At 39.6% G+C, this 26,992-nt stretch overlaps 2 protein-coding genes, 1 long non-coding RNA gene and 1 other non-coding gene across 18 annotated transcripts in view; all 4 read right to left on the bottom strand.

Annotated features, from left to right (window-relative positions):
- LOC142416639 (E1A-binding protein p400-like) overlaps positions 1-7,183 on the bottom strand; it is a 52,921-nt gene extending 45,738 nt beyond the window's left edge. For 10 of the 15 annotated variants that reach the window (XM_075516408.1, XM_075516409.1, XM_075516411.1 and 7 more), the window contains exons 1-3: positions 7,028-7,183; positions 3,592-4,945; positions 1,279-1,389 (exon numbers count right to left, since the gene is read on the bottom strand). In XM_075516408.1, the coding sequence (XP_075372523.1) occupies positions 1,279-1,389; positions 3,592-4,914 (1,434 nt within the window). In that variant the 5' untranslated portion in view covers positions 4,915-4,945; positions 7,028-7,183. The remainder of the gene's footprint in view (positions 1-1,278; positions 1,390-3,591; positions 4,946-7,027) is intronic. The other 5 variants (XM_075516415.1, XM_075516420.1, XM_075516416.1 and 2 more) reach the window with 2 other exon arrangements.
- A 257-nt stretch (positions 7,184-7,440) lies between these two features.
- LOC142416640 (E1A-binding protein p400-like) lies at positions 7,441-18,036 on the bottom strand. Its single transcript, XM_075516424.1, has 17 exons — positions 17,768-18,036; positions 17,017-17,219; positions 16,743-16,915; positions 15,527-15,723; positions 14,584-14,695; positions 14,043-14,195; positions 13,199-13,282; positions 12,699-12,827; positions 12,202-12,246; positions 11,902-12,055; positions 11,145-11,386; positions 10,812-10,982; positions 10,214-10,350; positions 9,674-9,752; positions 9,040-9,159; positions 8,337-8,512; positions 7,441-7,976 (listed from the first exon to the last, which is right to left on the bottom strand). Exons 2-17 carry the CDS (start codon positions 17,135-17,137, stop codon positions 7,895-7,897), a joined length of 2,175 nt encoding a protein of 724 aa, XP_075372539.1. The 5' UTR covers positions 17,138-17,219; positions 17,768-18,036; the 3' UTR covers positions 7,441-7,894.
- On the bottom strand, positions 16,209-16,347 carry LOC142416755 (small nucleolar RNA SNORA49). Its single transcript, XR_012777814.1, has one exon. It is a non-coding gene; the product is annotated as a small nucleolar RNA SNORA49 (small nucleolar RNA).
- A 791-nt stretch (positions 18,037-18,827) lies between the features above and the next one.
- Positions 18,828-21,666, bottom strand: LOC142416642 (uncharacterized). Its single transcript, XR_012777776.1, has 3 exons — positions 21,533-21,666; positions 20,063-20,232; positions 18,828-18,950 (listed from the first exon to the last, which is right to left on the bottom strand). It is a non-coding gene; the product is annotated as an uncharacterized LOC142416642 (long non-coding RNA).
- Between the last annotated feature and the right edge of the window lie 5,326 nt (positions 21,667-26,992).

Here is a 26,992-nt window from a genome sequence, read left to right as displayed (position 1 = left end):
AGAAAGACGGATGGGAAGAGATGATACTCTCTGTTAACAGTTTGTGCTAAAAGGTATGGCAATTACACAGAGAGTTTTGTATGCTTTTAGCATGTACCTGCTAGTTTCTGTGAAACAGGTCTGAAATGGTGTAATACTTTCAAAAGTACTTCATGACTGCTGTAGCTATAGCTTGAGGATAACCCTAATCACTGTAATAAATAACCTGATATAGTATTACATATTTTAAACAGCTTAGATGAAGCCTGACTACCTAAGGAGACTTCCAAGACATGTCAGTATTGGCCATAACACAGAGCTCTCAGTGCAAGCCCCTTAACTATGCAACTCATTTGTAAAATACCACAGTGAACATCCCATTTCTCATACAGAGGAATACAACCCATTTTACATTTCATTTAACTCTCCTTTTTCCAAAACCTAGATGAAGGCCGTGCAGACTGTACAGCTTCCATGGTACAGCAGAGTAATTCACCCTCTAACACCTGCTATTCAAGTGTATATAATTGAGCTAAAAGGCAAATATTGTAGTTGGAGAGGAATTAGGGTATATTACTTCTCAGGGTATACAAGCAATGATGTCTGGGTAGCACAGATTTGAAGGCAGCTGCATAAACCCGTACTAGCCTGAATTTAAAAGTTGCACCATCACTGATCCACAAAAATTTTAACTGATTATCACATTTGTATTCCTTGTACAAAAAAAAGGAAAAAAAATGTAAAAAAGGACTTATATAATAAAAAATAGGCACTTCAGTTTCTTCTTCCCAACATTTATGGTAGAGCTAATGGAAAGTGGTTAGTTGTTTTAAAAAAATGTGTCAGAGGGTTATTATTGCTGTTTAAAACATTTCAGGGGAGGCAAATCCAAAACCTTCTGTAGCCATACTCAAAACCTTAATAGATAAGGAAAAAAAGAAAAGAAATTTAGGAGAAATCCACAATTACAGTGCCACAGACAAAAGAATCCATATTATCACTATGCAGAATGCACAAATGAACCAAATGCATTAGGGAAACAAAAGACAAACAAACCAAAGCGAAAACATTCAAGCTGAAAGTTAATGAAATAAGCCAGCAACCTGGAGACAAAGATTTAACTTCCTCAAGGCTTCATTAATACTGATGCATTTGAAGATTGCAAAGGGGTTTTTTTGTTTCGTTTAGATGATAAGGGATGGGCTCTTGGGAAAATTCTAATTCATCTAAGAAATATCAAATCTGAATGAAGAAAAAAAATCTGGGATGAAACTACATTTTAGAACCATTGAAAAGTACCTGAAATGGTTGCTGCTGGGATGAAAAAGCAGCAGAAACATTTGGAGGAAGCTGGGTTGCTATAGCGACAGGAGTACCAGTCTGCCCATCCTTTCCTGTCACAACCTTTACCTGAGAGAAATATTTTGGGAAAAAAAAAAAGAAGGGAGAATCATTTTCTTTTTAAAAGTTTTTCTTCTTTTTTTTTTTTTTTTGTACTGTTCAACACACTCATTTTGTACTGATGGTACCTCACTGAAGAGGGGATTATAACTAAACGACCATCAGCACGGCTCGGTTTGAATGCAGGCTGTTTTTGAAGAGTTCTGTCTCGCTTTTAATAGCGGAACAGAGTATGGCCTTGACTATTTATAGTGACTTCTCATCACTGGAAACCTTTTCTTAAATCCAGTTAACATAAAAGTGCGTTTTAAATTTAATGATTGCTGCTCCTAACGGACAACAAATTAGCATGACAGACAGTTTGAACTTAAGAGAGCTCCAACATTTATTTAAGCAATGAGCACAGCCACCATTCGCTCTCCCCTTGAATTCCCAAAGTGATCAACCTTTCCAGGCAAGGGATGAAGTGCGTTGCTTTAGCAGAAAGTGATAAAGAGGGGGGAGGGGGGAAATAAAAGAGAAGAAGACAAAAAAATACAAAGAAAGAACATACTCAAAAGATGTCTTAATCTTTCAAAAGGATTCATCATTCGAAAACACGTAAAGACTTTTGCTGTTGCACTTTGCAAAATTCTCCAGCAGTTAAAGGGACAAGCAGCTTTCACAAACAAAAAACATCCAACACAAGAAGGCAGTGAAGTACAGCAAACTCCAAACCCGAAAGACCGAGGGGTAGAGCCTCAACGGACGTAAATTGTAGTAGCTCCACTGACTTCAATGAACCTATACAATTTACAGCCGCCAAAGAGCTCTCAAAATGCACGTATTGCAGTTAAAAATACCTGGTATTCCAGCTGACAAACACACAACCCAACAAGAACACCTAAACAGTTTGACAAAATACAAACCAGGTGAAAAAAAATACTGAATATCCCTTGTCAATAAATTACAATAACAGGCTAGCTTTTATGTTACTATATATAGAAAGAAATGATTCCTTCAAAATTATCAATAACTATCACAAGCAGAAATATATTCTTCCTAGTCAAGAAGTTTAGACCACAAAACAATAAACAAATTTAACTTCAGCTGTTATACTGTTAAAATTTCCCACAAATTCCAACTGAAGATACGATCACTAATGATTCACACCTAAGAAAGTCACTAATTTTCACTGAAGACACTCATTTCTAACAGCTATTGCAAAGCAATATGAGTTTCTTTACATAAGAGGTTTGGGTTGGTTCTTTGCAAACTGGCAACTATATACCCGTATATATTTTTACAAATTTTAAAAGGTATTTGCGAGTGCCAGGCGATGCAGTGGCATCGGTTATATCTACCCTGTTGCAAGCATTTGCCATGTAGGCTTGCAGGTAGGTGCCGCACAAGACAGGCACTGCTCCAGCACCCACGGGAGTGCTGCAGGTCCAGAGCCACACGAATGGGCCCAGATGTGCAGGAAAAGTTGCACAGCATCTGTCTGTGGCAAGCTTATTTCAAGTCCTTTGCCATCAAGAAACAGTGAATTCAAGTTAGTAATTTCAAACCTTTGCGTAAGTAACAAAGTTAACTTGTTACTGTCCAGTCTGTGAGTGCTATTTTTTAATCATTTAGAGAGCAATACATGCGCGGGGCTCTAAGATACCTGAAGTAACCTGATTCATTACTATGGACCCACATACATTACGATTCACATGTTCTCTCTGAGTGATGAAATAACTTCAGATTTTTTGTTGGCCACAGCAACGCTGAACTTCAGTACCACCTATGGTTACAAGTCACACAAATCAAATAAAGATTAACCTCTTACAAGACGTTTTGCTTATTCTTTTTTGGTTTGCGTAAGTGAAATTTAATCTATGATTCCTACTCATACTCATTCTGATAGCTTAAAACAGCTTCCACACCAATGCCATCTTTATTTGTGTGTTGGCTTACATACTAACTAGGACAGTGAAAGCTCCTTTTACCTCTCTGTTCTTTTCTTTTAAATACATACACCTAACGGCACGCTCAAACCGACCTGTCGAATCACACTACCCAGCAGAACTGCATTCTCTCAGACCAACTATTTAAAGAAAAAATACCGTACTTCATCAAGTAAAAATGATTTTTCAGGTACTGTCACATTGTCTAATACTTCACAATCCAGGTGCCACAACTTCATCTAGGATTTTGTTCCAAGCCGTTAACCAACAGATTTCTTACCTCATCATTGATGACCTCAGATTGTTCTTCCTCTTCTTCCTCCTCCAGATCCAAGTCATTTTGCCTCAGGTATGCTTGCAGTGGAACACAATGTTTCTTCTTAAAAGCTAAGAAGTCCATCATATTCCCTTGAAGATGTTGCAGGAAAAACAGTTCAATCAAACATTCCTTAAAAGTTTCCTTAAGAATTTCCATCTGCTTGTGGTGATGATCCAAACATTGTTTTCTCATTTGAGCAGTCTCTTGGTTGGCAGGAGGAATCTCCTCCAATTTTTTGGGTTGTTTTTTCACTGCCGTATTAACTGTAGGAGTAAGAGGAAGACTCGACAGCCCCTGTGGTACAGTGGCCCGTGAAGGACTTGTGGGAGGAGGTGGTGATGTCATTCCAAATGCACCAGGTCCTCCAACTCCTGCTATCAATCCACCAGAAGTCCTGTCATATCCGATGGGTCTACCCAGCTGCTGTCCCTGAAGCACTTGCTGCTGCTGTTGCATAAGTTGCCCTTGGATAATATTGCTGATTTGGGGTGGCAAGCTGGTCGTCGTAATATGGCCCGGGCTAGTCAAAGATTGCATATTTGCTCCGCTAGCTACAGGACTTTGAGGACCGAGATGATGAATGGTGCCACCAGACTGAGAATGAGGTTGTGAAAGCCTGCGTTCCCTTACCGTAGCAGGGGTCCCGGAGGACGGAAGCTGTACTTGTGCGGCAGCTCCTTGAGCAATTTGTGCAATTCCCGGTCCTTCCTGATACACAAAGTGTCCACCATTTGAAGGACTCAAGCTGATTTGTCTCACAAGCACGCTAGCATCTACAAATCCTCTAGTAGGGCTCTGGCTGCACATACCCAAGCCAGGGCCTGGAGTGCCTGCCCGAACATTTGGTAACGTTTGCACCGGCACAGGGTTAGGCTGTGTAGGGCTTTGAGACTGAACTTGTTGAGGCAGCGGTGACGTAACTTGAATATACGATGGGGATCCATGCTCAAACCGCCTCTGCTGAGGACTGAACTGAAAACTCGGTGATGTTGGGTTTGGAATTGGCAATGGGGTAAGCGTTATCTGCTGGTTTCCTGAAGCCACCGGTCCAACGTTTTGCAGCGTGATGTTCACATTCTGCCCAGCTACTGGACTTCGACTCATTATAAATTGCTGTATTTGGTAACTGGGGGACTGGGGTGCAGATGGACTTGCAGAAGGTGCAAAAGAAGCTGCAGGGGACTGGGGTAAATTTGCCTGTTGCTCTTCTCCCTCACTGCCCGTGAAGGACCTGGACCTCTGGAGCTGGCGCTGAGCATTCTGAGGACCATTACCATGGTGCATTCTCACTGTTCTAGGTTTTTTACAGTTTACTCTAAAGAAATACACAAAAACAGAAATTCAGGGAAGGTAAAAATATTTCTGTCACTGAAACTATTTTGTGACTATTCAAAAGACTACCTTACAGTAAGAACTCAGTTCTCCTGTCTTTGCAGTTACTTAAAATGTTTTACGTCATCAGTCAAATTATCTAAAATTTTCATCACCACAAAAGCTCGCTTAAATCCCTCATACATTTCTCTAGCTAACAAAGTGCTATTGAATAGTTTTACAAATGATAGGTTCCTCTCAGCTAGTTAGAATGACTTCAAATAATTTTAAAAAAATATTTTTTCCCTTTCTGTGGAACTTAAAGAATCAACAGTCTCCAATATCAAAAGTATCTACTCTTTTTTGAAACATGGTGATTCCCAATGTTTCAGTGCTTTTAACACTTAATACGATGTTGTCGATAACATAACAGTTGCTTAAAATCTACAGTATGTTTCCTCAACAATAACTAAACAAAAATGGACACAGGCTATTCAACTTTATTGTTCTAGCTCCTGAAGAAAAAATGTGTCATGAAAAATCTCCCTGTCAAATCATCTAGATCTTTGAAAAAGTATTGTACCTGATACTTAACTCTGCCTTCTCTTTCCTTCACAACACTAACCCCTCAAAGAGATGAAAATGAATCCAAATCTGCTTTTCATTTAAAATGCTGTCTATTGAGCCAAGCTATCCCGAAATCCAAAAATGTTCTGGTTTTGTATTTCAATCATTGACAAAAAAAAAAATTCCACTGACATGCACTGACAGGCAGATTCAGTGCTGGGTGTCACATAGTAGTAGGAGCAAAAGGAAAATGAAACCTGATTTCTTTTTTTTTTTTTTTTCTTCCCAAAATCTCTCTCATATTTTGAAAACAACAGCTTCGGTTTTGGTATTTCAGGCCACACACACAGACAAGCGTGCTGCCATTCGTCTTCGCTCCTAACTCTCGAGTCGGTTACAAGTGGCGACAGGCAGCAGCACTACTGGAAAGGTAGGCGATGCAGCGGCTGACTGACCGCCCCGCTCGGCGTCTGCTGCTCAGGCAGGGAAACGCAACGCAACTCATCCGCTGCCCTGTCCTGGGCTATCCGCACCAGCCCGCTCAAGCCCTGGGGACGGAGATATTCCCTTCCTCGCCCCCGGGAAAGAGAGGGCTTCCCGGGACGGTGAGGAAGCCGAGAAGCGGTGTCAGGTCAGAGGCGTGCTAGCGACAGGAGGCTGCAGAAGAGGAGAGGGGCTGCTCCAGAGTACCGGACCGCACACGGCGGGGAGGCACGGCGGAGCGCAGCCTGCCCGGGGACTAAAACACAGCTCTCGGCAGGTTTCCTCCCTCCCGCTCCTCGGAGCTCAAATCTGAGGGAGATCCCTCAGCAGAGCGGGAAGGGAAAAAAACATTCCACTCCTTACAGGCACCTTTTCCAAAAGATTTAGTAATACTGCAACACTTCGTGGTATTGTGACTCTTTCATAGCACGGATACCAAATAATTAAGATGCAAATGATATCACCTATCGCCAGTAACAAGGTCTTATTATTCTAATTACCGATACCTCGCTAACATTTACGGCCCAAGTGAAAACACTTAATTAATTACAGGCTGATAAGGAAGCGTCACCAGCGCGCTGCCGCCGCCGCCGGCCTCTGCCCGCCCGGGGAGCGGGGATCGCCTTTTGTGTGCGAACGCTGAAGTACGCGAACGGCCCAGGCGGCGGGCCGGGCCCAGGGCGAGCGCCCAGCCCCGCGGCGGGCCGGCGCCCGAAGTTCGCGCGGGGCTTCCCCCACCGAGGCCCGCGCGGGCGCCCCCCTGCAGGGGCAGCGCCCCGGGAAGCGCCGCCGCCGCCGCTCCCCCCCGCCCCCCCACCACGGCGGGACGCGGCCGGCCCTGCCCGCCCCCGGCGCCCCCCGCCCCAGCGCCGTGCGGCGGCGCGGGGAAGGCCCGTTCCTCCGCGGCCGCCCCCGCCGCCAGGACCGGTGCCGCCGGGCCTCGGGCCCGAGGCCTGCGGGGCGGGCGAGGCGGGGAGGAGCGGGGCCCGGGCGCCCCCCGCCCAGGGCCTCCCCGAGCCCGGCGGGCCCCACTTACCGCGGGCGCCGGGGCCAGACTTTCCATTCGCTCCTCACAGGAAGCGGGGGCGGGGGGCGGCCGGAGCGGCAGCCGCTACCAGCGCCGGCAGGAGACAAACCGCGCCTCCTGCGCCTCGCTCCGCTCCCGGCGCCTGCGCCGCCGCCCCGCCGTCCGGAGCGCGCTCTGCGCCTGCGCCGCCGCCTGCGCCTGCGCGCCGCCGTCCCGCCGCCCGAGCGGCCGGCCGGGCCCCGTGCCGCGCTCGCCGCCGGGCAGGGCGGGAGGGCGGAGGCCGCCGGGGGGCGGGAGGCGGCGAGGCCGGCGCCCGCGGGCTCCTGCGGCCCTGGCTGCGCGTCGGGACGGGGAGCCCTGCCCCGGGCGGGAGCGCGGGCACGGGGCGCGCAGGAACCAGACTCGGGGACAGGACAGAAAATGGACTTTTATTGTAGCGCAGACGCGGGGGTGCAGCAGCCGGTCAAAGAGTAAGTTTGGCCTGGGCAGGTAACGGTGCCGAGGTTTTTCTTCAAGACGTAGTGTAAAAATCCACAAAGAAAACTTGCCTACGTACAGGACGAACTGGACACCGCGTACCTGGAGCAGGGGCAATAAAATCGTGCGATGCAAAGGGAAGAAGAAAAAAAAAAGTAGTAACCTTGCGCTGCTCTAGATTACAATAAAGTACTGCCCAAAAAACCCGGGCAATAGTTTAGCAATAAAGAAAATACAACTTCTACCTCTAAAGAATGACATCCCCTTCTCATCTACAAAGCAGACGTTTCGCTACTTTAACGTCAGCTACCGCGGATGTCGCGTACGCCGAGTCCAGGCTGCGCGCGCTTTGCTTTCCCGAGGCTGGCCGGGGCCTGCGGGCTGCCATCGGGGTAACTTCTACACTGACTTCACCTGTGCCAAAGAAGTCACTGTGGTCTGATGATCGGGACCTGGTTCCTGGAACTTTTTGTGATGAAATCTAAAATTAAATTTTAGATGAAGATTGGTTACTAGCTAAAAGTGTAGCGAGAAAACTGTTTAAACAGTTTTGTTAAACGTGCCAAGTTAAAACTATTTAAGCTACAGCTGAAAATAAGTGACAGCATACAAAGATGATAGTGTTTAAAATTCTATGTAATTAAAATTAATTACACTTAAATAGTACAGCGTCTGGGGATATACTGTTTTCTAAAGAGTAAAGGAGTTACTGAAAGACTATCCTCCCATCATTTTCACTTATTGTGAATAAATTTTAAAGTGAGCAATGCTATTTAATAAAGATGTGAGGATTTATTTTCAATAGCAAAATGTGAACTGAAAATAGAAAGTAGAAGGCTACCTGATATAAGCGGAGTCATCAAAAGCATCTGCACAGTTGTCATCAGAGCGATGGTTCCAACTGATGCTGTCAAATGCTTCTGCTTGAAAAAACTGGCGGGGAGTCGTGGGCTCCAGCTGCGCTGGGATGGGGGGTACCACGGACACCACGGCTGGAGTGAGCGTACGTCCTGAAGCCTGAAAGTGTCATAAAATAAACTTGTGGTTTTAATGTTTACAGGTGTTCTAAAGTGATCACAAAAGAGGGTGTGAAGTTTTAAGAAATTCTTCCAATGAGGGAGATAAATACATTGGACAAGTCCAATTATATCAGTACCATGAAATGACATTTGTTCCTCTCTATATATGGAATTCCTTTTTCAGCATCGTAAAATCTGGGATGGAGCCCAAAATTCTGTATCTTTAAGAAGGAGCTTGTCTACAATGATTCTTTGAATACATCCTTGAACAAGACTGTATTTTTGGTAACATTTAAGTCCATTCACCTGAGCTCAGGTAAAACGAAATGCTCCTGTTACTCAACGTCCCAATTCTCCAGATTTGCTGAGAGTCCTACACACAGATCAGTCAAAACAGATGCCGTAAGTGCACATGAATCTGGGCTCACAGATTCATTTAGCCGAGAGGGACGTATTTCTCTGCCTGCAACTGCTGGCGTGAACTGAATTCACGTACCACGTGGCAATCGTGTTTCTGTTTCTCACCTGCGTTTCCCCCTGTGGTTGACGCTGGGTTTGGATTTGCTCCACTGTTTGTTCCTCTCCTTGCTCCCGCCTAGGCTGTTGCTCCTGCAGTCGTGGAGCTATTTGTTCTTCAGTCAATGCCTATGACAGCAGAAGTAGAGGAAGGGCAGGGGGGGCAGAAATCACAGCAGGAGGTTTCCTTTTAATTGTTTTAATTCTGAACAGAACAAAAACGTGACTGTTGCCATGAAGTCATGTAAAGATTTATCCTGAAGTGAATTCCTAGTTGTCTATACCAATAATTGCGACAGAAAATTCTGACTTGACAAAAAGTTGTTCTCTATCATGGTTGCCTGCTTCTGACATGGCTAAAATGCCAAAAAATGAGACAGCCACAATACAGTAAGGGAATAGATCTGGAATGGACAACTGATAGCTGATAGCTTTGATGCACTGATAAAGGGGATTAGGCAGTCAAAACCCATACTGAACAATTTTCAGTCTTCCAAAAACCCTGGTAATTTTTCCTTATTCCCAGCCTTTCCCATTGTTTTTACAGGAAAAGGTAATTAAAAAGTATTTGAAACTGAAAAGAATTGGAAAGTTATTGAAAAGAATGTACAGAATGGAATTCACATGGAAAAACTGAACGGACCTTTTCCTGCATCATCACAGGCTCTGCACAGATGGAAACAACTTCAGACATAGGTAGTAAATTGTCATAGTCGTCTGCACTGGAAGTAAATGAAATAGCTTAAGCTAACTTAATTTTATGCATCTATTTTAATATTCATGACATTTTAACACAAAGAATTCTAAAATTCTGTGAGAGGACTTTGCAATTAAGGTTTGACAAAGCTAAGGATTAGCAGGGAACTCCAGCCATTTCTTTACCTAGAAATATGACAGCTACATTGTTAGACCTGAGGAAAGAGCTGAGGAAAGCCTGGGCTGACCCTCCTGGTACATCACTTGGAGCAATGCTGAAGCACTTCAAGCTTTTCTTTACATCAGCCCAAGCACCGGTTTGATTCTTTGACGGTATATGCACTATTTTAACTTAAGGCTGAAGGCCATCTGAAATGCCACTGTGAAATACATTTGTGCTGAAGAGAAGAAAATTTCACCAATCAGGCCACCAAACTGTTTAAATGCTAGATCTGAGAAACATCACTGACAGTAGAAGTAAACTTACAGAAACCTACTTGAGGAACTTCTTTTTCTAGCAGTCATTGTCATCAACTCAAAGTGATTCATGTAAATTTGAGTACGCTCAGAATTCTGGTCCTTAGCGTAGGCTTGTCTAACACGAAGAGGATAACCACCTATATTCTGGAATAAATAGAAATTGAAGGCTTAGGTACCAAAAATAAGTATTCACAAGTGCCCTGTCTCAAAAATCATCGTTTACAATAGCCTTGACTGAAGACTATTCATATCCTGCCACTTAAATAAAAGTTAAAATAAATAGCTCCTCTTCCTTATTTTTAATATACTGATAGTGCCAAGTGAAATATCCAAGGTCATATCATTGTCACAGCACTGGGGAAATTCATATTCTTAAGTGTATGGAAACGATAATAAATGTAACATATAGTAGTCATACTGACAGGGGAAGGTATTTACTAGCATTTGCTTTATACCAAGCTATTCAAAATTCTAAAATATGGTTATGATTCTGCTTATTAAACACTCGTGTAGTCCACTAACAGCAATGAGGATTTAAAAAAAAAAACCAAAACAAAAAAACCCCGAGTCTTCACAATGTAATGCACATTTCAACTTAAACTCACCTGTCCTTCTGGACCTGCAAATGCTTTTATGTAATGATTTTGGCATTGCTTTGGGGAGCGATATACATAGTTACAAGAGTTAACGACATCGCTGACAAAGTCCCAGTTTGCCGGCCGTGCTGGTGACACAATAGCAGGGTTTAAAGGAAGTGCCCATAACTCTTTCACCGCCTAGGAGGCAGAGAGAAATCAAACCAGTGTAATGTTTCAATTAAATGCTTTTCTTGTGTGCACGAGCAGGTATAATCCTGTATTAATCAAGGTCTATGGATGCTGTAATAAACTTCCAAGTAAAGAGTTTTTGAAGTCAATAAAAACAAAGTACCAACTCACTTTTAACAGTGCCAAGTCTTCAACAATTAGCCATGCAGGACTATCTTGCCCAGTGTCAGCTGCTGACTTGATGAGAGCTGACAAAGGTCTTGCAAAATAGGTTTGCTGTTTTACCAAGAGGAGGCTCTTCTGAGCTTTGCTCTTCTGTCGTGTTTTCAGTATTCTTGGAGTCACTTGATTGAAAAGTGAAGGCGGAGGAACAACCATCCTTCTACGGCAATGCTTCTTTCTCTCACCTGAAGCTAATTGACAGGACAAAGTTGTTATCTCCAGTGGGAAAGGAACTTTGTACAACAAGATCATGACAGAAAACTGATTGCTGCAAATCATCTGACTAATGGTAAGTCTTTTGCAGTGCTTTTCTGAATGCAGGTACCTTCAACCTATGGTCCCCTAGTACAGTGTTTAACTTGGTCAGTCATTTTTAAATAGCTGCTCGCTTCACTAAGAAAATAAGCTTAAAAACAGATCAAATGCACGCACAGGAGTCTCACTGCTTTACTTATGCTCTTTTAAATCACCCGTATTTCTATTTCTAATTCATAAGGACAATAGCAAGTTTTCAGAGTGCGCTCCCTCTGCTCTCACTCTACATTCAATCATTTGTCTGAGCGATATCAAGCTTAACAGAGATAATGGTACATGCTTGCCTAAATTTGTAAACACGAACTTAAAGATATTCTTGCAAAAGAGTTTTCATATTGTTTCACACAAAAACACTACCGCACCTTCCCATGCAATTTTGAATCCAACTTACAAGACAGATCTGTTCTCTGCCGCTTACGTGCCTTCCTGACAAACAGAGGTGGAAGCTTAGACTCTGGAATCGGGGTACTACTATACATCAGACACATAACAGAATCAGTGTAGACATCATCATCATTCTCAGGTACAACAGGGGGAGTCCAAAGCTTTAAAAAAAAAAAAAAAAACAAACAAAAAAAACAAAACAAAAACACAAAACATCAGGAACAACAACAAACAATCCATAGTTTGCCACTAATTAAAGTATTCTAGGTAAGGTTTCCTTCAGATGAAATAAGGGCTACTGACTTACAGGCATTATTTCTATTTCTCCATCTGGGCCTTCACAGACAAATTCCTGTGTGAGAAACAAGGAATTTTTGATACCTCAATACATCATCCAGCTCAGAACCCAGCATTTAGGTTACCCAGCATTTAGAAACATAAGCATGATTGCAATAACTATAGTTAAAAAGTTAGAAAAAAAATATTTTTTAAGGCATTAATCTTAATTTTCAAAAGGCAGCATATTTTTCTCAGTCTCTTCCGTCAGTTATTACTACCTTGATACATAACTGTGCGATTCCAAGTCAACCTACACACTGACAGTCCTGCTAAAACAGCAACTTGCTACTCTACAGAATTAAAACTGTCCACAAAGTGACAGCTTCAATTTCAAGAGTACAATACTTGTGCAAGGGCACAAGCCCAGTGCAATACAAACCCAACAGACATACTTAAATATATGGTTCATAGTCACAATATGCAAATTCTTCAAAAAGCAGGGACTTGGAGATCCCTTGATGTTACCGTGTTATAAGCATCTTGTCTGGTATAGGTTAAAAGTTCCTCTTTCACTTCCTGCTGAAACTTGTCTTCTGCCTTTTCCAGCTCCTTGGCATGCTGATATTCCCATTTTATATTTGCAGTTTTTAACTCCTTTTAGGAAGAAAATTTGTACAATTCAAAATATTACCACTTTTCACAATAAATATGCTAACAGCAGTAAACTGCCACTGATTTGAGCCTCACCTTTTATAGGCTAACAGTCATAGCAAAGTTAGTTAAACTGAGTTTTCATTCTTGGGTGAGGCCCTCATACCAGTAAAGAGAGAGGGAAATATGTCTACCTGTTAATTAGGAACCAATGTGTTTTTAGACCACCATCATTTCAAGCAAAATTTCAGTGCTCATAAACAAAAAACAAACAAAAAATGCAAATAAACAAACAAAAAATAAAATCTGACAACAGTTGGGGTTTTCTATTTTGCTTTCATTAATTACTCAGAAAATTAAATATAGTTGCTTACCTTGTTGGCTTTCTGGCTTTTTTGATCATTTGAAGTATGAAACAATTCCAAGAAATTCAACGCATACTTTTCAATTGGCTTAAGCTGTTCAGAAAAACATTTTGACACATTGCTAGTTATTTAGCTCTTGAATTAGAAACACGGAAATAACCAGTGATTTAAAAACAAGCAGAAAAACACCCCCACCAATAAATGTATTTATTTCAGTTGAAAATAATGGCACCATAATTAAGGGAGAAAAAAGACCTAAGGACCAAAAATCTGATATTCTGGTCCCTAGCTAGTCTGCTCACGTCCCACCAGTATCACTGAGAATAGGCTCCAACTACTGGCTTCCATTTTCCTAACTGAAAAAAAAAAATCCCATCCGAGTTACTATGCACACTCTTGACTGGTTGCTAGTAAGCAGGCTGCTACTTGGGTTCTGCACAAGTAGCCAAAGGGAAAAGGAGACAATCAGAATCTGACAGAACTTAGGGAATGCTAAGAATAGTCATTTCATGGTTAAGAAGAAAGAGATCCAAAGACTTTAAGAAAAAACACAAGTATCTGGCAAAGCACAGGACTGTAAAACAGTTTTATATCACAAGATACAATTTAGTCCAATGCACTTCACAATCCTCAGGAGAACAATTGGTGACTTAAATGTTTCACTACATGAACAGATCTATCAACAAGCTCAGATTACCTCCCAGGGTTGTGTCAATATTTAAGTTTGCACAGAAGAGTTTCATGTAAATGGAGTGGAAATAAGGTACTTTATGAAAGCCATTTGATTGTTGCACAGGAAAGTAAATTGCAAATATTTCTGAAGTTTTACATAAAACAAGAGAAATCATCATACCTCATCCACAAAGTTAACCAGCTGTTCTAACTGTGAAGGAACCATGGTATTTCTTGAATCATACAACTCTGAGTCTATGTCATCTCTTATCTCGGATTGTGTCTCTTCTGTAAACTTTCTGGAATCCTCTTTTCCATATTCAGAGCAAAGAACCTTATGGAAACATGTTTTCAAGTATTCAATAAGACAATGTATGATGTCAAAAGTTATTTAATCATCCTAAAATTGAGTTTAGAAAAGTCAGATTACAGACATATCTGACACCTTTTGCTGCAGAAGATGTTGTTTTCATTTTATTAAAACAATGGCAAAAATAGTGTAAAATTATCACTGGAACAAACACAGTTTTCTTTCTAGATATTTTTATCTTCTGGTTTTCTATACGAGCTAACAATTCAGGATTTTTACTGATTTTAACTATGATCACATACCACTGGCCCCCAAACAAGAAATATAAAACTAGATTATGTTTAAAATTCTGACTTTGATCTAGTAAAGCACTTATTTTTTACATATCATCACATTTTTAACGTTACAGTACCTGAGTTAAAAAGTCTGTTGAACAATCATCTCCTTGAGCAGCCACTTCTTGAATCAAATGTTTAATACCTTTTTTCAACAGCCTCTCTTCAACAGAATTACCACTTACAAGCCTGTAAAACAAAGAAACTCATTAAATACTCTTCCCTAGAAAACAGTGACACTTCCTGAAACTCAACTGTTTCATGTCTAACATTCCTTGCCTATGGCGGTGAGCACCAACACTCGTTTAGAGTCCATCGGGTATTTTCACAGGAAATTTTGTATTCTTTTTTAGTTTCTAAGACAAAAGCTTTCTTTTTACATCTGATTTCATATTTTCAAAACACCAGGTTCTTTTAAGTTCCTATTTTCAAAATGAACAATAAACAGTATTGCCTTCTATACAACTGGATTTTTAAAAAATCCTTACCATAGCAGGGTATTTGCTAACAGACACCACCCATGCATACTTGGCCACTGGTGTAAAGTGGGCAAGAGCTCCCCCTGCTCTCAGCACATCCTTCCAGGAAAAGAAACAGTCACTTGAGAGAAGCTTTCAAATACATGTTAGAACTACATGAACATCTAGTGGATTTGAAATCCAAGGACAGACCATCAAGAAAGACATTTATTGTTTATCAAGAGCAGGAAACACCTACAGATATTAATGTTTGTTTTGACTGTCCCAACACAGAAATCCAGATGGCTTACAAGATGAAAGGGGGAGGGAAAGACAGGAAGAGAGGATACAGTAAGGGAAAGGAGAGGACAGGGTTTCCATTTTCCCTTTAGTCTGAAGGGAAGAAGTATGTCTGACTGATCCAATCTTTAAAGGGATCTTAAAAGACCAAATGACTTAACTAAAGGACGACTTCAACCAAAAATCCTAGTTTCACCTAAAAACACCTTCCCTGTATTTTTGATTTTAAAACATCTACACTATTTCTTAGCGTAAAAGTCACCTGTATATGTGAATATCTCTGTCTCTTGCAATTTTATGACACCATTCTTTAGCTTTTGTATCCATCACCGGATCTAAATCAGTGTCATAGAAGACAACAGTGTCAGCATCTATATGGCTGACACCTGTGGAAGGAGTGTGGGAAGAAAGAATAGCACAGAAGAATCGCTTGTCTTCGTTGAAGTTTTTTATGGATTCCTAAAATGGGGAGACAAGCAGCAACTTAATTACAAATTCACATTAATAAAGCGTAAATCTCTAAACATTTTTACAGAATGAGAAGATCAGAAAAATTGCTTTCTTATTACTTCCCCAACCTACATTAAGCTTGCAAACATTTTAAGCTACCTGACTGCCCACATTACAGATCTACACCGTTCAAAATTAATTTGTGTACCATTAAAACTATTAATTTATGGTGCAGTTAACCAGATAAAAATCTGAAGATGTATTACAGTAGTCGCATTATGTCCTATGACTAAGCACACCTGAGTGGGTTATCACATTCTGAGCATGCTTCATCATTTTTCTTGTCTATTGACTAAACTGAATCCCTTCTATTGTGCTGCCTTGTGTTGCTTTAAGGCAAAGTATTCCCTTATGTTTTACCCTGCATCTGACAGAAAGCATAACAATGCAATTTGAAATAAAAAATAAGAAAAGAATAACTTAACGATATTGTTAATGTTTGCTCAAATTGTAGGCCCCAGAGGATACTGAGAATCTTACTGGGGAGGGAAATGAGCATACTTTCAATTTATCCTCAGGCAATGCCAGGACACTCTACAAAAAACAAAAGCCCCTGGAGTAAGGCTGAGGAAGCGCCAACATAAAAACAGCAACTACACTTAAAGTACTAACAACTACACTTAAAGTACTAACAGTGTAGATAGCTACAGATAATGAAAGCAAAAGGAATTATTCAAAACACTATTGTGAAATAAAACGTCTGTATTTCAAGCACAAATTACTCATAAATGTAGGACAGCTAGTGACATACCTCTTGGAAATACCTTGGATGCCTCATCAAATAGTAATATGACTGACATATTTCATATATAATTACATATTTTGTGCTACAGCTACATACATAATTGCTTAAATAAGTAATGAAATTACACAAATGAATTTTGCAAATGTATTAGACTTCCCTTTAGCATTTTCCCTCCTACTGTGAGCATCTATTCACTATTACCATCAGTAAGAGGTCCTCTTACCAGATAATGCCAACTGTGAGCACCGCTCTCATTAACTCTTATGTGTGTGAGAAAATGGAAGTTCAAGAAAAGCTCCAGTATATCAAGCACTGGAATCATCTGCGTCAAAATCAACACACGATGTCCTCTTGCTTTCAGCTTCCAAAGCAAGACAGCCAGAGCTTCCATCTTGCCTGTTTATGAAATAAGAACTTGAAGGTTCTGCAGATAGCATTCAAAAATTAGGGAAAGCACATTCACAGAGTTCTAACAGGTGGTGGTGGTTTTTTAATACCTGAATCACGCTGCACCAGTCGGGGATCTGGAAACTGTAGAAAACGAGGCCTTGCTATCTGTTGCATTGAATGGAAGTAGGGAAGCATCTGTTCCTTTAGATTAAACTTCAAGACCTTCATTTCACGGGTATATGTATGAGGAGGATTTGCTACATACAAACACGGAGTAGCAACAGCAACAGCTGGCAATACGCACAGATCTCTGTAAAACAACCCAAAGCTTTAATATACTAATTTTTAACAGCTTGGGCTATTAACTACTCAAAAACAGTAATAAAGATGTCTGCATGGAAGCATAAGGGACCTGGCTAAAGGTAATTGAAAGTAAATCAGTAGATGAAGTTTTATGTTAACATCAAGTAAATGCAAAAACACTCAAGATCAGAACAAGACAAGAGGCAATTACCACTATCCGTAAAGTTACCAAGGTAAGCTCATTTACAACTCCTACTTTTTTGTAAGTATTCACACAAAAAATACAAGAAATGTCAAAATAGAGTTGCTATATAACTAATAACAATTGCCATGGAACTATTAAGAGTTTTAAAATCTTAGAATGATCTAAAATTATACATCAGGGATGCAAACAGGCTCTGCATAAAGGAATTTAGCCTGCAATAAGGATAAAACAAGGCAACTCATTTATCACTTTTAGGATTTTACAGTACTTTACATAAATACCCTGTTTTGGATGGTAGTATACACCCATCAAATTTGTGCAAAAACTGCAAATGGATTTCTCTCAATTACCTAGTAACAACATCCTTCAGGGCGATCTGTTGCTGCTTCAATGTCAGAAGGAGTTCTTGCAATGGATCCTTTAGACCCTCTGAAGTACTTGAATGTGGAAGGCAATTTGCAAAGCCAGCCCAGCACCATTTGTTAATCCTGACAGAACAATGCTGAGAGATTTTTCTTTCACTGATCCAAGAGCAAATTTCCAACAAGTCTCTGCCGTACAGGGGGGTTCTGGAACAACGGCGCTCATTCCCAAAATATATTTTGTCCAGGTGTTCTGTTAGTTGTCTTTTTCCTTCTATGACACCCTTTAAATTCAAAATTCTTCTCTGAATGTATTTTGACCAGATAAAGCTTATGCAAAAAAGAAATTTATGCAAAAGAAAGTTGAAAATAAAGGATAATTTAGGTAATGCGAGAGTTCTATGAATGCCTATGAGAGGAGATGTGAGCAGGAGAAAAGCTGACGATTAGAATAGTATTTGTGATACAAGGACAGATGTTAGGTTTGGTATTATAATGAAAAATCTGCTTTCCTACTCTATGCCTACTAGCAAAAACATAATGGGACTTTCAAACCACCATTGGAGAATCAACTAGTACAGATGGATGAGACTAGTCAATTACAATATTCTACATGCTTTAAATATTAAAGCTTTGACTATTTCAGTGAATAGATATGCACACATGAATCTTGGCAACTAGACATTGTTCATGATCAAGTATATACTCTATCATATAAAGAGTTAGCATAGTACCTGAGTTGGACACAGAAGTGTAGATACTGATTTAGATTTAGTACTCAAGTCATCCACTGTCGCATTAATAAATTCATTTTTCCAGGAAAGCAGCAAGACAAGAAAAATATTTTAATGAAGAAAAATAATTTAATTTCACAGACACATGATATTACAATATGAGGATATTGTAGCTTCTAGAATTTTGATTTCTGAATAGTTAAAAAGTTAAAAAGAAAAAAAAAGGAGAAAAAAAAAAAAGAGAAAGATGTGAATTGAATCACGTAGCACCTTACCTTGATGCTTCAGAGACTGTCTACCAATAAGCCGACAGAATTGCCTGTAAGACAAAGTAAATGTTTTCCCTCTAAACTGTAATGTTACAGGCTTCTCTGACTGAGCAATTCTCTCTTGTGCTCCAGCTGTGGAAGCCACTGGGCCAAGTACTATCTTGCTGGCTGTTAAGAGAAGATAAAAAAGGTACAAGGTTTAAAAATAAGAATTTCCTCACTGTACACTGCAGAATTTGAATGCTTATCCCATGCATATAGTGTGTCCTATTTCTAATGAAGGGCAGTTTTACTCCAGGCATAACACTTAGGTTGCACTTAACTGCAAACAGACTAGGTCTGCCTCTAATACTGTGTGTTCTTAAACTACACATGAAATATTCTTCCCCTCAGTACCACTGGTAAACCTATAAAAAAAAAAAAGGATGATTTCCTAGATACAGTTTGACTGGTATTTCACATGGGTACTGATTTGATTTCACAATGTACAAACTTTGCAAGGGCTTCAGGAGTCTGCACAGGTATATTTTAAGCACAGTTTTGGGGGAAGACAACCACAGAATCAGAGGTCTTTTCCTGCACAATTCATTTTTAGCAATGAAAGAAGTTATTAGAACAGTTAAGACCACAAAAGAATAATTATCAGATATAATTTTCAGTCTCCCTTCATACTGAATGCTTCCCATTCAACCATGCAAAAACTTATACTGTAATCACTGTAATCACCAGCTGAAATCACTATGTAAAGAATTTAGAAAAGGCCTGAAAAAGAGGGTGCTTGAAATACTGCACTACATCCCCAATCATCTGAAAACGGTCTGTTCCAAAGGGCTGTATCATATAAAAAAGACCTAGTAAACAATGACCTTTAGTAGTGGCTCAGCAGAGACCCAGAGAATGGGACAGTGATGATGACTAAATCTGCTCAGTCAGTTAAGAATGACATGTGTGAAAAGCTGCCTCACACACTGCAGGTCAGGTCTGAAGAGAGAGTTTCATTAAGATGATATACCTGGAGACCAACACAACTGCCAGCAAAATGTCCAGTGTTTGCACAACAGTATCACTCTGTTTATAAAAGACAGACAGATAGATAATAAGGAACTTTGTTTTGATTTTGTGAGGGAATTCCTGTTAGAAAACTGCTAATGGAACTTGATATTCAAATATGTAATGCACAAATGCATTCATTACAACCCCGTTTCTCCCCCAAATTCAAGCAATATTTTTAAAAAAGACAGCAAACCAGAAAGCAATGGTTTATTATATGTACAACACACCTTTCCTACACCGATTTTCTGAAAACATGGCAAGGGGTTGTCGTCTTTGTATTTTCTCATGATGATCTGCCATAACTGTTGCTGTGTCCACTGTCCGCTGCAACTGAGACCTTGAGAAGTCTCTAGTCCTACCTTCAGGCTTCTGTCCATACTGCGCTGGTGTAAATAACCTAAAAATTAACAAATCATCTTTCTGCACATATAAAAAACATACATGAGGAAGTTGTTAATCCCTTCTTCCTAATACAAAATCAAGTTAAAAAGCAAATAGTTATTTTTAGTCAATAATCTGAGCTAGAAGAGGTACCCAGCTGCAGAGCATACAGCAAGAAGGATTCTGCTTCTCTCAACATGCAGAAGAAACACAATATACTGTAAAATGCAAGTACACCAAATGCTCTGAGGCTCCAGACTTCTCTGAAAGATTATGTGGAGGGGTTACAAGCATGACAGATCTCCCATATTCCTTAATCATCTTTGGAGTCTGGAGACAGCAAGAAAACTTCCCAAAAGATGCTAATAAGGATCCAACTTCTTAATGAAGCCAAGTCTTAACTACAGCTAGGTGCAATGTAAGTCCAAAAAGCAGGGGATCTCTACTTCCGTGCATCTTCAGGCAGTCTAGTTTTAAAAATATACTGCAATTGTAAAAGCTGACTTCACAATAACTGTTTCGTGTATACTACTTCAGGGAAACTAAAGATGTCTAAACAGTAAAAGAATGAGTTCTTTTTCTGCTTTACATACATATTTTAGCTATCACTTCCAATTCTTAGATTTCATTAGCTGACAAAGCTCCCTTCTGGCAGAACCGCCTAACAGATCTAGTGCTGGACATCCTCCTTGTCACCTGTTACAGCTGCGTGTTACACAAGCTGTCTTGGGCTTCAGTAACCATACTCTGCTCTTACCAGGTTAATTTATTGTAAAATGTTTAAGTCCACATGGCTCTACAGCAGAATTACATTTGCTCCAAGACTCAGAAATGAACCCTCCCAACTGCTCTTCAGAGAGAAGAGTCAATAACAAAAACGAAAGGTCAAAATTTAACAGAACACCTTTTTTTTTTTTCCCTTCTTCCCCCCACCCCCCCCCCAAGATTTCTTTAAGTGCTTTGCAAGCACATCTTAGACTTAAAACTAACTAGAAGGAAAAGATTTAATTATTCTGCTTAGGAAACTCTACTGCAGAAGTCACTTCCACTCTTTGATCAAAAACACAACAGACTTCAACTCTATTGAGTTTGGCAGGAAAGATCACAACTGAGCCTTCATAAATGAAAAGAACTGGTAAGTGGTGAAAAGCAGCCTGCTTTCCCTCAGAAGACTGGCAGACAGTCTTCAGCAGTGATCAGTTTGGAAACAGAAGATAGCAAGAAAACCAAATGCTTCTGAATGAACCCTCTCGGCCCTCACAAATATCACTCATTTTCACCTGTTACTTAAAATAAATAAATCAAACACTGCATACCTCTTTGGTTTGAGCTTTACCGGCTCAAGTCTGGGTGATGAACCAGAACAGTAGATCTCTTCAATAAGCTTCCTAGTTACCTTCAGTTTTGGCAGTATTTGTGCTTCGTAGCAAGTCATTTGGTTTTCCATCCCAATCACATCAAAGAGAGACCAGTCTGCATGCTTAAGTCATTAAAAAAAAAAAAAAGAAAAAAAAGAAAAAAAAAAACCCTAAAGACATATTCTACTACCATTCAGTTGCAGTAAAAAAAATAATACTAGTAATAATACCACATTATCTGAGAATTATTAAAAAGCTCACAGCTGATGCCAGAATTAAACCAAAACGCGGAGGAGCCAAGTGTCACGTGATTTTGCAGAGAGCAGCTGCCGTTACTTTAAAAGGTTTGAGCAACCTACACCAAGAAAATAGAGCATTACGCTCATGTTACCAAGAGTCAAACACAGGACAGCATCCTCAAATTACAAGCTCTGCAGTTAATTCAATGCTTGTAATTAAAACATTTGTCTTTGTAGAACTGTCATTCCAGACTCATCCATTCCCACCTTGATACAGTAACCCTACGTCCATCACAAGCCTTTGACACTCACCCTGTCCCCCCACCCCAAAATGATTTTTCCAACAGCCTTAAAGGAGTAACTATTTGAATTCCCCAGGATGCATAATGCTACTGGTTTAGCTTTGTCCAGTCTTTCTTAAGCCTCTAGTCTTGCTGAAATCACTAGGAAAAAAAAAGGATCAAATCCCTTGTAATATAACTTTAACAAACAGACTACAGTTAAAACTAAACTGTGGAATCTGAGACAGCTTCTCATCTCCAGAGCTGTACACAGCTTAACTATGCCCTTACTGCTCCTCAGGACAGGACAAGAACAGCACCTTTCCCTTGATTCCAAGGCCTATCAGTTTCAGTTAATTGGGAACTTTAAGCAAAACCAAAAAATGATGCAAAATAGTCTGACCTTCTTTGACAAGGACAGCAAATTCACAGCATACCTACTAAATTCAGTACTACCATAAAGTCAGCAGTTATTATTTATAGTCTTAGCAGTTGCTTCTAAAAATAAATGAATTAGCAATTCAGATTTTGAAATTTAATTGGAACTTGAATTATGTGTAAGAAATTTTATGTCCTAAGCCACCTGCTCTCCCAGTCAAATCAAGTCAAGCACAAGAGAATTACTTCCCTCCTCACCTTCCAAAGATCCCATCCTAACGCATTCAGCACTAGAGAAGCAGTTGTAAACTCCAGCGTGTCTAATACAAAGGAAGAACTTGGAAGCCGGGAACTTATCAGATCAGGATGGTTACACACCCTTAGCAGCTGCATCAGAATATGGAGGATACTGACAAAGTGCCCACTTCTAAGACATTCTTGAGTTCTGTTATTTAAAACGAAAATATAATTTAAATTATCTTTAAGAAACAGTGCTTTTTAGGAGCTTAGGTCTTTCTGCACACTCAAATTGTTTTTCTGAATAGATCTGATAATACCAAGTTATCAAACCTAGAAAAGTATGAGTTTAAAAATGCAGTTTTCCATTCCTCCAGCTTCTCTCACTTTCACACAAACTTTTAATAATTCATAGAATATATTCTGATTTTAAAACTCGAATTATCATAACCCTGAATTTCTCAAATAACCACTCTATTTCAAATGGAAATGACGTCGGATAATATATGAATGACATCAGATAATATATGAAACACATATTGTCAATATTAAGGCCTTTTTCTTTAACACCTGAATAAATATCACTTTAAATTATCAAATTCTCTGGAAAATACAAACTAGACATATCAGAAAAGCAATGTAACATATAACCTAGGATATTCAGTTCCTAAATTTAGACAAAAACCATGATACATGGTCAATTGTCTAACTTATAAATATTTTGTCTTGTATATAGTTCGTCCCATAATCTGCAAATACTGTTTATTTATGCTTCTTTTCACCTCCTAAAACAAGTAGATCTAAATAAACAAACACAGAATGAAGAAATGGCTGAATGCAATTACCACTAAGTGTAGAACATGATTAGCCTGCACAGCACTATGATTATGCCAATGTGCTTTAATCTTCAGGTTTGCTCATGACTCACTTAGAAATAACACACTAGCAAACAAGCTTTCTTATTGTAACTGGAATGGTTCCTAACTTTAATGATGAATGAACAATTAAGGACTACTCGACAGATGTACCTTGGTTGAGACAAGATGTCCTTATACATTGACTTCTGCCGATTAGAAAGAGTACATGTAATCACATGCTCATATTTCCTTGGTAACTGCTTCTCAACATGAATTTTGGACCTCCGCAAAATAAAAGACTGCACTGCCTGAAAGAATACAAAACAATAATTTCCTAATTGTATTTCCTCAGAGAAAGAGATACTAGTATTAAGACACTATCCTCAGGGGACACGTACTCTCTGCACTCTCACTGCAACTCTCCGGTAATGATCTTCATTCCCCTCCACAGATGCTACCTTCGTAAAATCCAGGTAGGATTGGGAAATCCCTGGAATCAGGAAACAGGCAATGGCCCACAGATCTTTTAAGGCAGTAGGCAGAAGCGTATCCATCAAGAGTAAACGATGATGACTGTGAACAATGAAGATAACAATTAAGGTAAGACCTATTTCATAACTTAAATTACATCACAGCAAGAAAATTTTAAAAACCTGCAGTTATAAGCGCTGAAGGTATTTCAGAAAGTAACTGACAGACAAAAGCAAAAAGAAAAATTTGAATGAATGCTTCAGACCTCTGGAGATTGAATATTGCATCCCAGTGCTTCTCTGTCAGATTATTACCATTCTGCCTCTCATCCAAAACTAGGTACCTCCATTGTACGCTCATGAATGCTTCACAGTCTTCAAAGAATTGCTTGCAGGAGGCAATACATACATTAAAGTTGTTGGGGTCAGTCCATTCCTGCAACATAAAACCACAAAAATCCCAAAGGCTTTTTGGATGGCTTTCAGAGCAAAGATTATTAAGTGTTTCCTCTTCTGGGATTAAAATAGATTATCTTGCACTTTATCTCAGTGCAGTTCTTCAAAGCTTTCAAAATCCAAAAAGGGAAGAGAATGCTCAGTTTAACTCTCTGGTTGTGATGTTTGAAACATTATGTAAAATATCCTTAACAGAAACTGGGTTTTTAAAGAAGAAAAAACTTTTCCTACAAAACACAGTAGGCCAGGTTTCCCAGCAATCCAAAAACAAGTGGCAATGAAAAGCCATCTTTCCTTAGGCATTGTTCCTTGAAGAGTTTGGACATGTTTCAGAATACTTATACTTGTGGTTACAGGTTATCAATAGTCTTCATACTTAATGGATAAATTCTAATCTCTAAGATTCATATGTGTCAATCTTTAGGTAAATTCTACCCGGAAGTATCAAAATTATTATGAACTTGATCGCAGAAGCTGTCAAATGTGTGAATTAACATCCTAATATTTACTTTCAAAGGCAAATAAAAAATCAGAAACACAAGACACAAAATTGCAAGAACAAAAGGAAAAGTCACAGAACTAAAGGAATAAATATGCTCAAAGCTATGGCAATTTCGTTAATTTTCTTCTGCCCTGCTCAGATCACAAGGCAAGAAACAGTTACTACATGATTTATATGGCCCAATTCTACAAACTTGAGAGAGAAGTGAAAAATTGCTAGTAAATCTAAGATTATATGAAGGACTGCAATAAGGAAAGAAATTGAAAAGTAACTGGAAAAGACACATCATCCCAAAAGGAGGGATAAAAGTTGTATGTTGTAAAAGCGTTAATGGAGGAACCCAAGAAGTTCCTTGTAACTATGGAAGTTGAGAATACAAAAATTAGAGGGGGAAAAAAAAAAAAAGCAGCAGCATATTTTGCAAATAAGTTTAGTGAAGTTTTGAAGCCTGAAAACACATACATGGCTTCTAAACTACAAAATACACACCAAACTTCCTGTTGCTTCTTCTGGATTACGCATCAATTTCTCATCCAAAAAATGGCTAAATTCAACACATTTTCTTAATAAACTTCAGCAAATAGTGACGTACACGTCACTGGAGCAAAGATGTGAGTTTCTCCATGCAGAGATTAGGTACTAGTCAAAAATATCCATGCAAAGGGACATCACGCCAGTAAGTACATACACAAGAAGGCTAGCCAGACATTGCTGGTCATCAAAGCAGATTTTATTGGTAAATATCAAACTCTGCTTATGAACTAGCATTCATGAAATGAGGAAATATCTTCATTCTTCCAATATGCTACATAACAAAAGAGAAAAGAACTAGGTTGTGATATCACTATACTAAAGTTTTTAACCACAATGGTGTAACCGGGACTCAGGCTGATACTTTCTTTCTGTGTAATGCTTATGTTACCCAGCACACGTGTAGACGAAACGACGTTCTACAATACCTGTCTTTTTTTAAGAAGTTCTCCTGGGTTCCCAAGATACAGACGAACTTTCAAAGCAGGACACCAGTGTTTCAATTCAATCTCCCACTTCAGCACATTTAAGTTTGGTGAAACAACAAGAATAGGACCCCAATTACCTATAGAGATAAAAGGTACGGCGTGACTGGAAATGACTGCATACCACTTCAGAACTTACAAGAAAAGGCAATTGTGTATATACAAACAACATACACATGCACTAACAATGAAAGGAGTTGTGTATCCTTTTTTATAAAATTTATTCCAGGTACATTTCTTTAAATTATCCATATTAAAAGCAATTCTTTTTTTTTCTCTTACTGAAAACACATTCACTAATGAACTGTTAAAAATATAGATTCACAAAATAAAAGATCTAGAATATTTCATACCTTCATTACATGCCAGGTGTGCAAAAAAAGCAACAACTTGCACTGTTTTTCCAAGTCCGGCTTCATCAGCCAGAATGCCATTGAGATTCATCTGATACAGCTTTGCCAACCACTCTAGTCCAGTCTTCTGATACTCTCTAAGAGTGCCGCACCACAAAGACGGAGTATCACTTTTTACTGCTGTTGTGATTTGAGCACTGCCTTTGGGTAACAACGCTTCTGCAGCAGCAGCTGCATCTACTAAATCTCCCATGTATTTCTTTACAGTAGACGTGAGAAGATCTGGAAGTACCACTTCCTTCTGAAGGCTCTCTTTCTTATTCAAAGAGTCTCTTATTTCTGCACAAAATAATAAAAATCATGGTGCTGCCATATCTGAGATGAATAATTCATTAGCAGATTTGATGCCATTTGCAGCTAATCCAGGGTCTAAAGAACACAATAATTCTACACTAGAAGAATTCTGTAAGTTTGTCAAACTTGACTACATAAACAAGGGCAAATGGCAGCGGGACCCAGGTGCACACATGATAGTTTTAGTGAATTCAGTCTCATGCATGGCCCCCAAGGGACATAAAACTAAACCCTAATACAAACAAGAGTTCAGCAACAAAAAGCCTTTACAGGGC

The sequence above is a fragment of the Mycteria americana genome, chromosome 13 (assembly GCF_035582795.1).
Source record: "Mycteria americana isolate JAX WOST 10 ecotype Jacksonville Zoo and Gardens chromosome 13, USCA_MyAme_1.0, whole genome shotgun sequence".
NCBI classification, from domain to species: domain Eukaryota; kingdom Metazoa; phylum Chordata; class Aves; order Ciconiiformes; family Ciconiidae; genus Mycteria; species Mycteria americana.
Note: the sequence above shows the minus strand (reverse complement) of the source record. Positions and strands in the feature narration are given on the sequence as shown.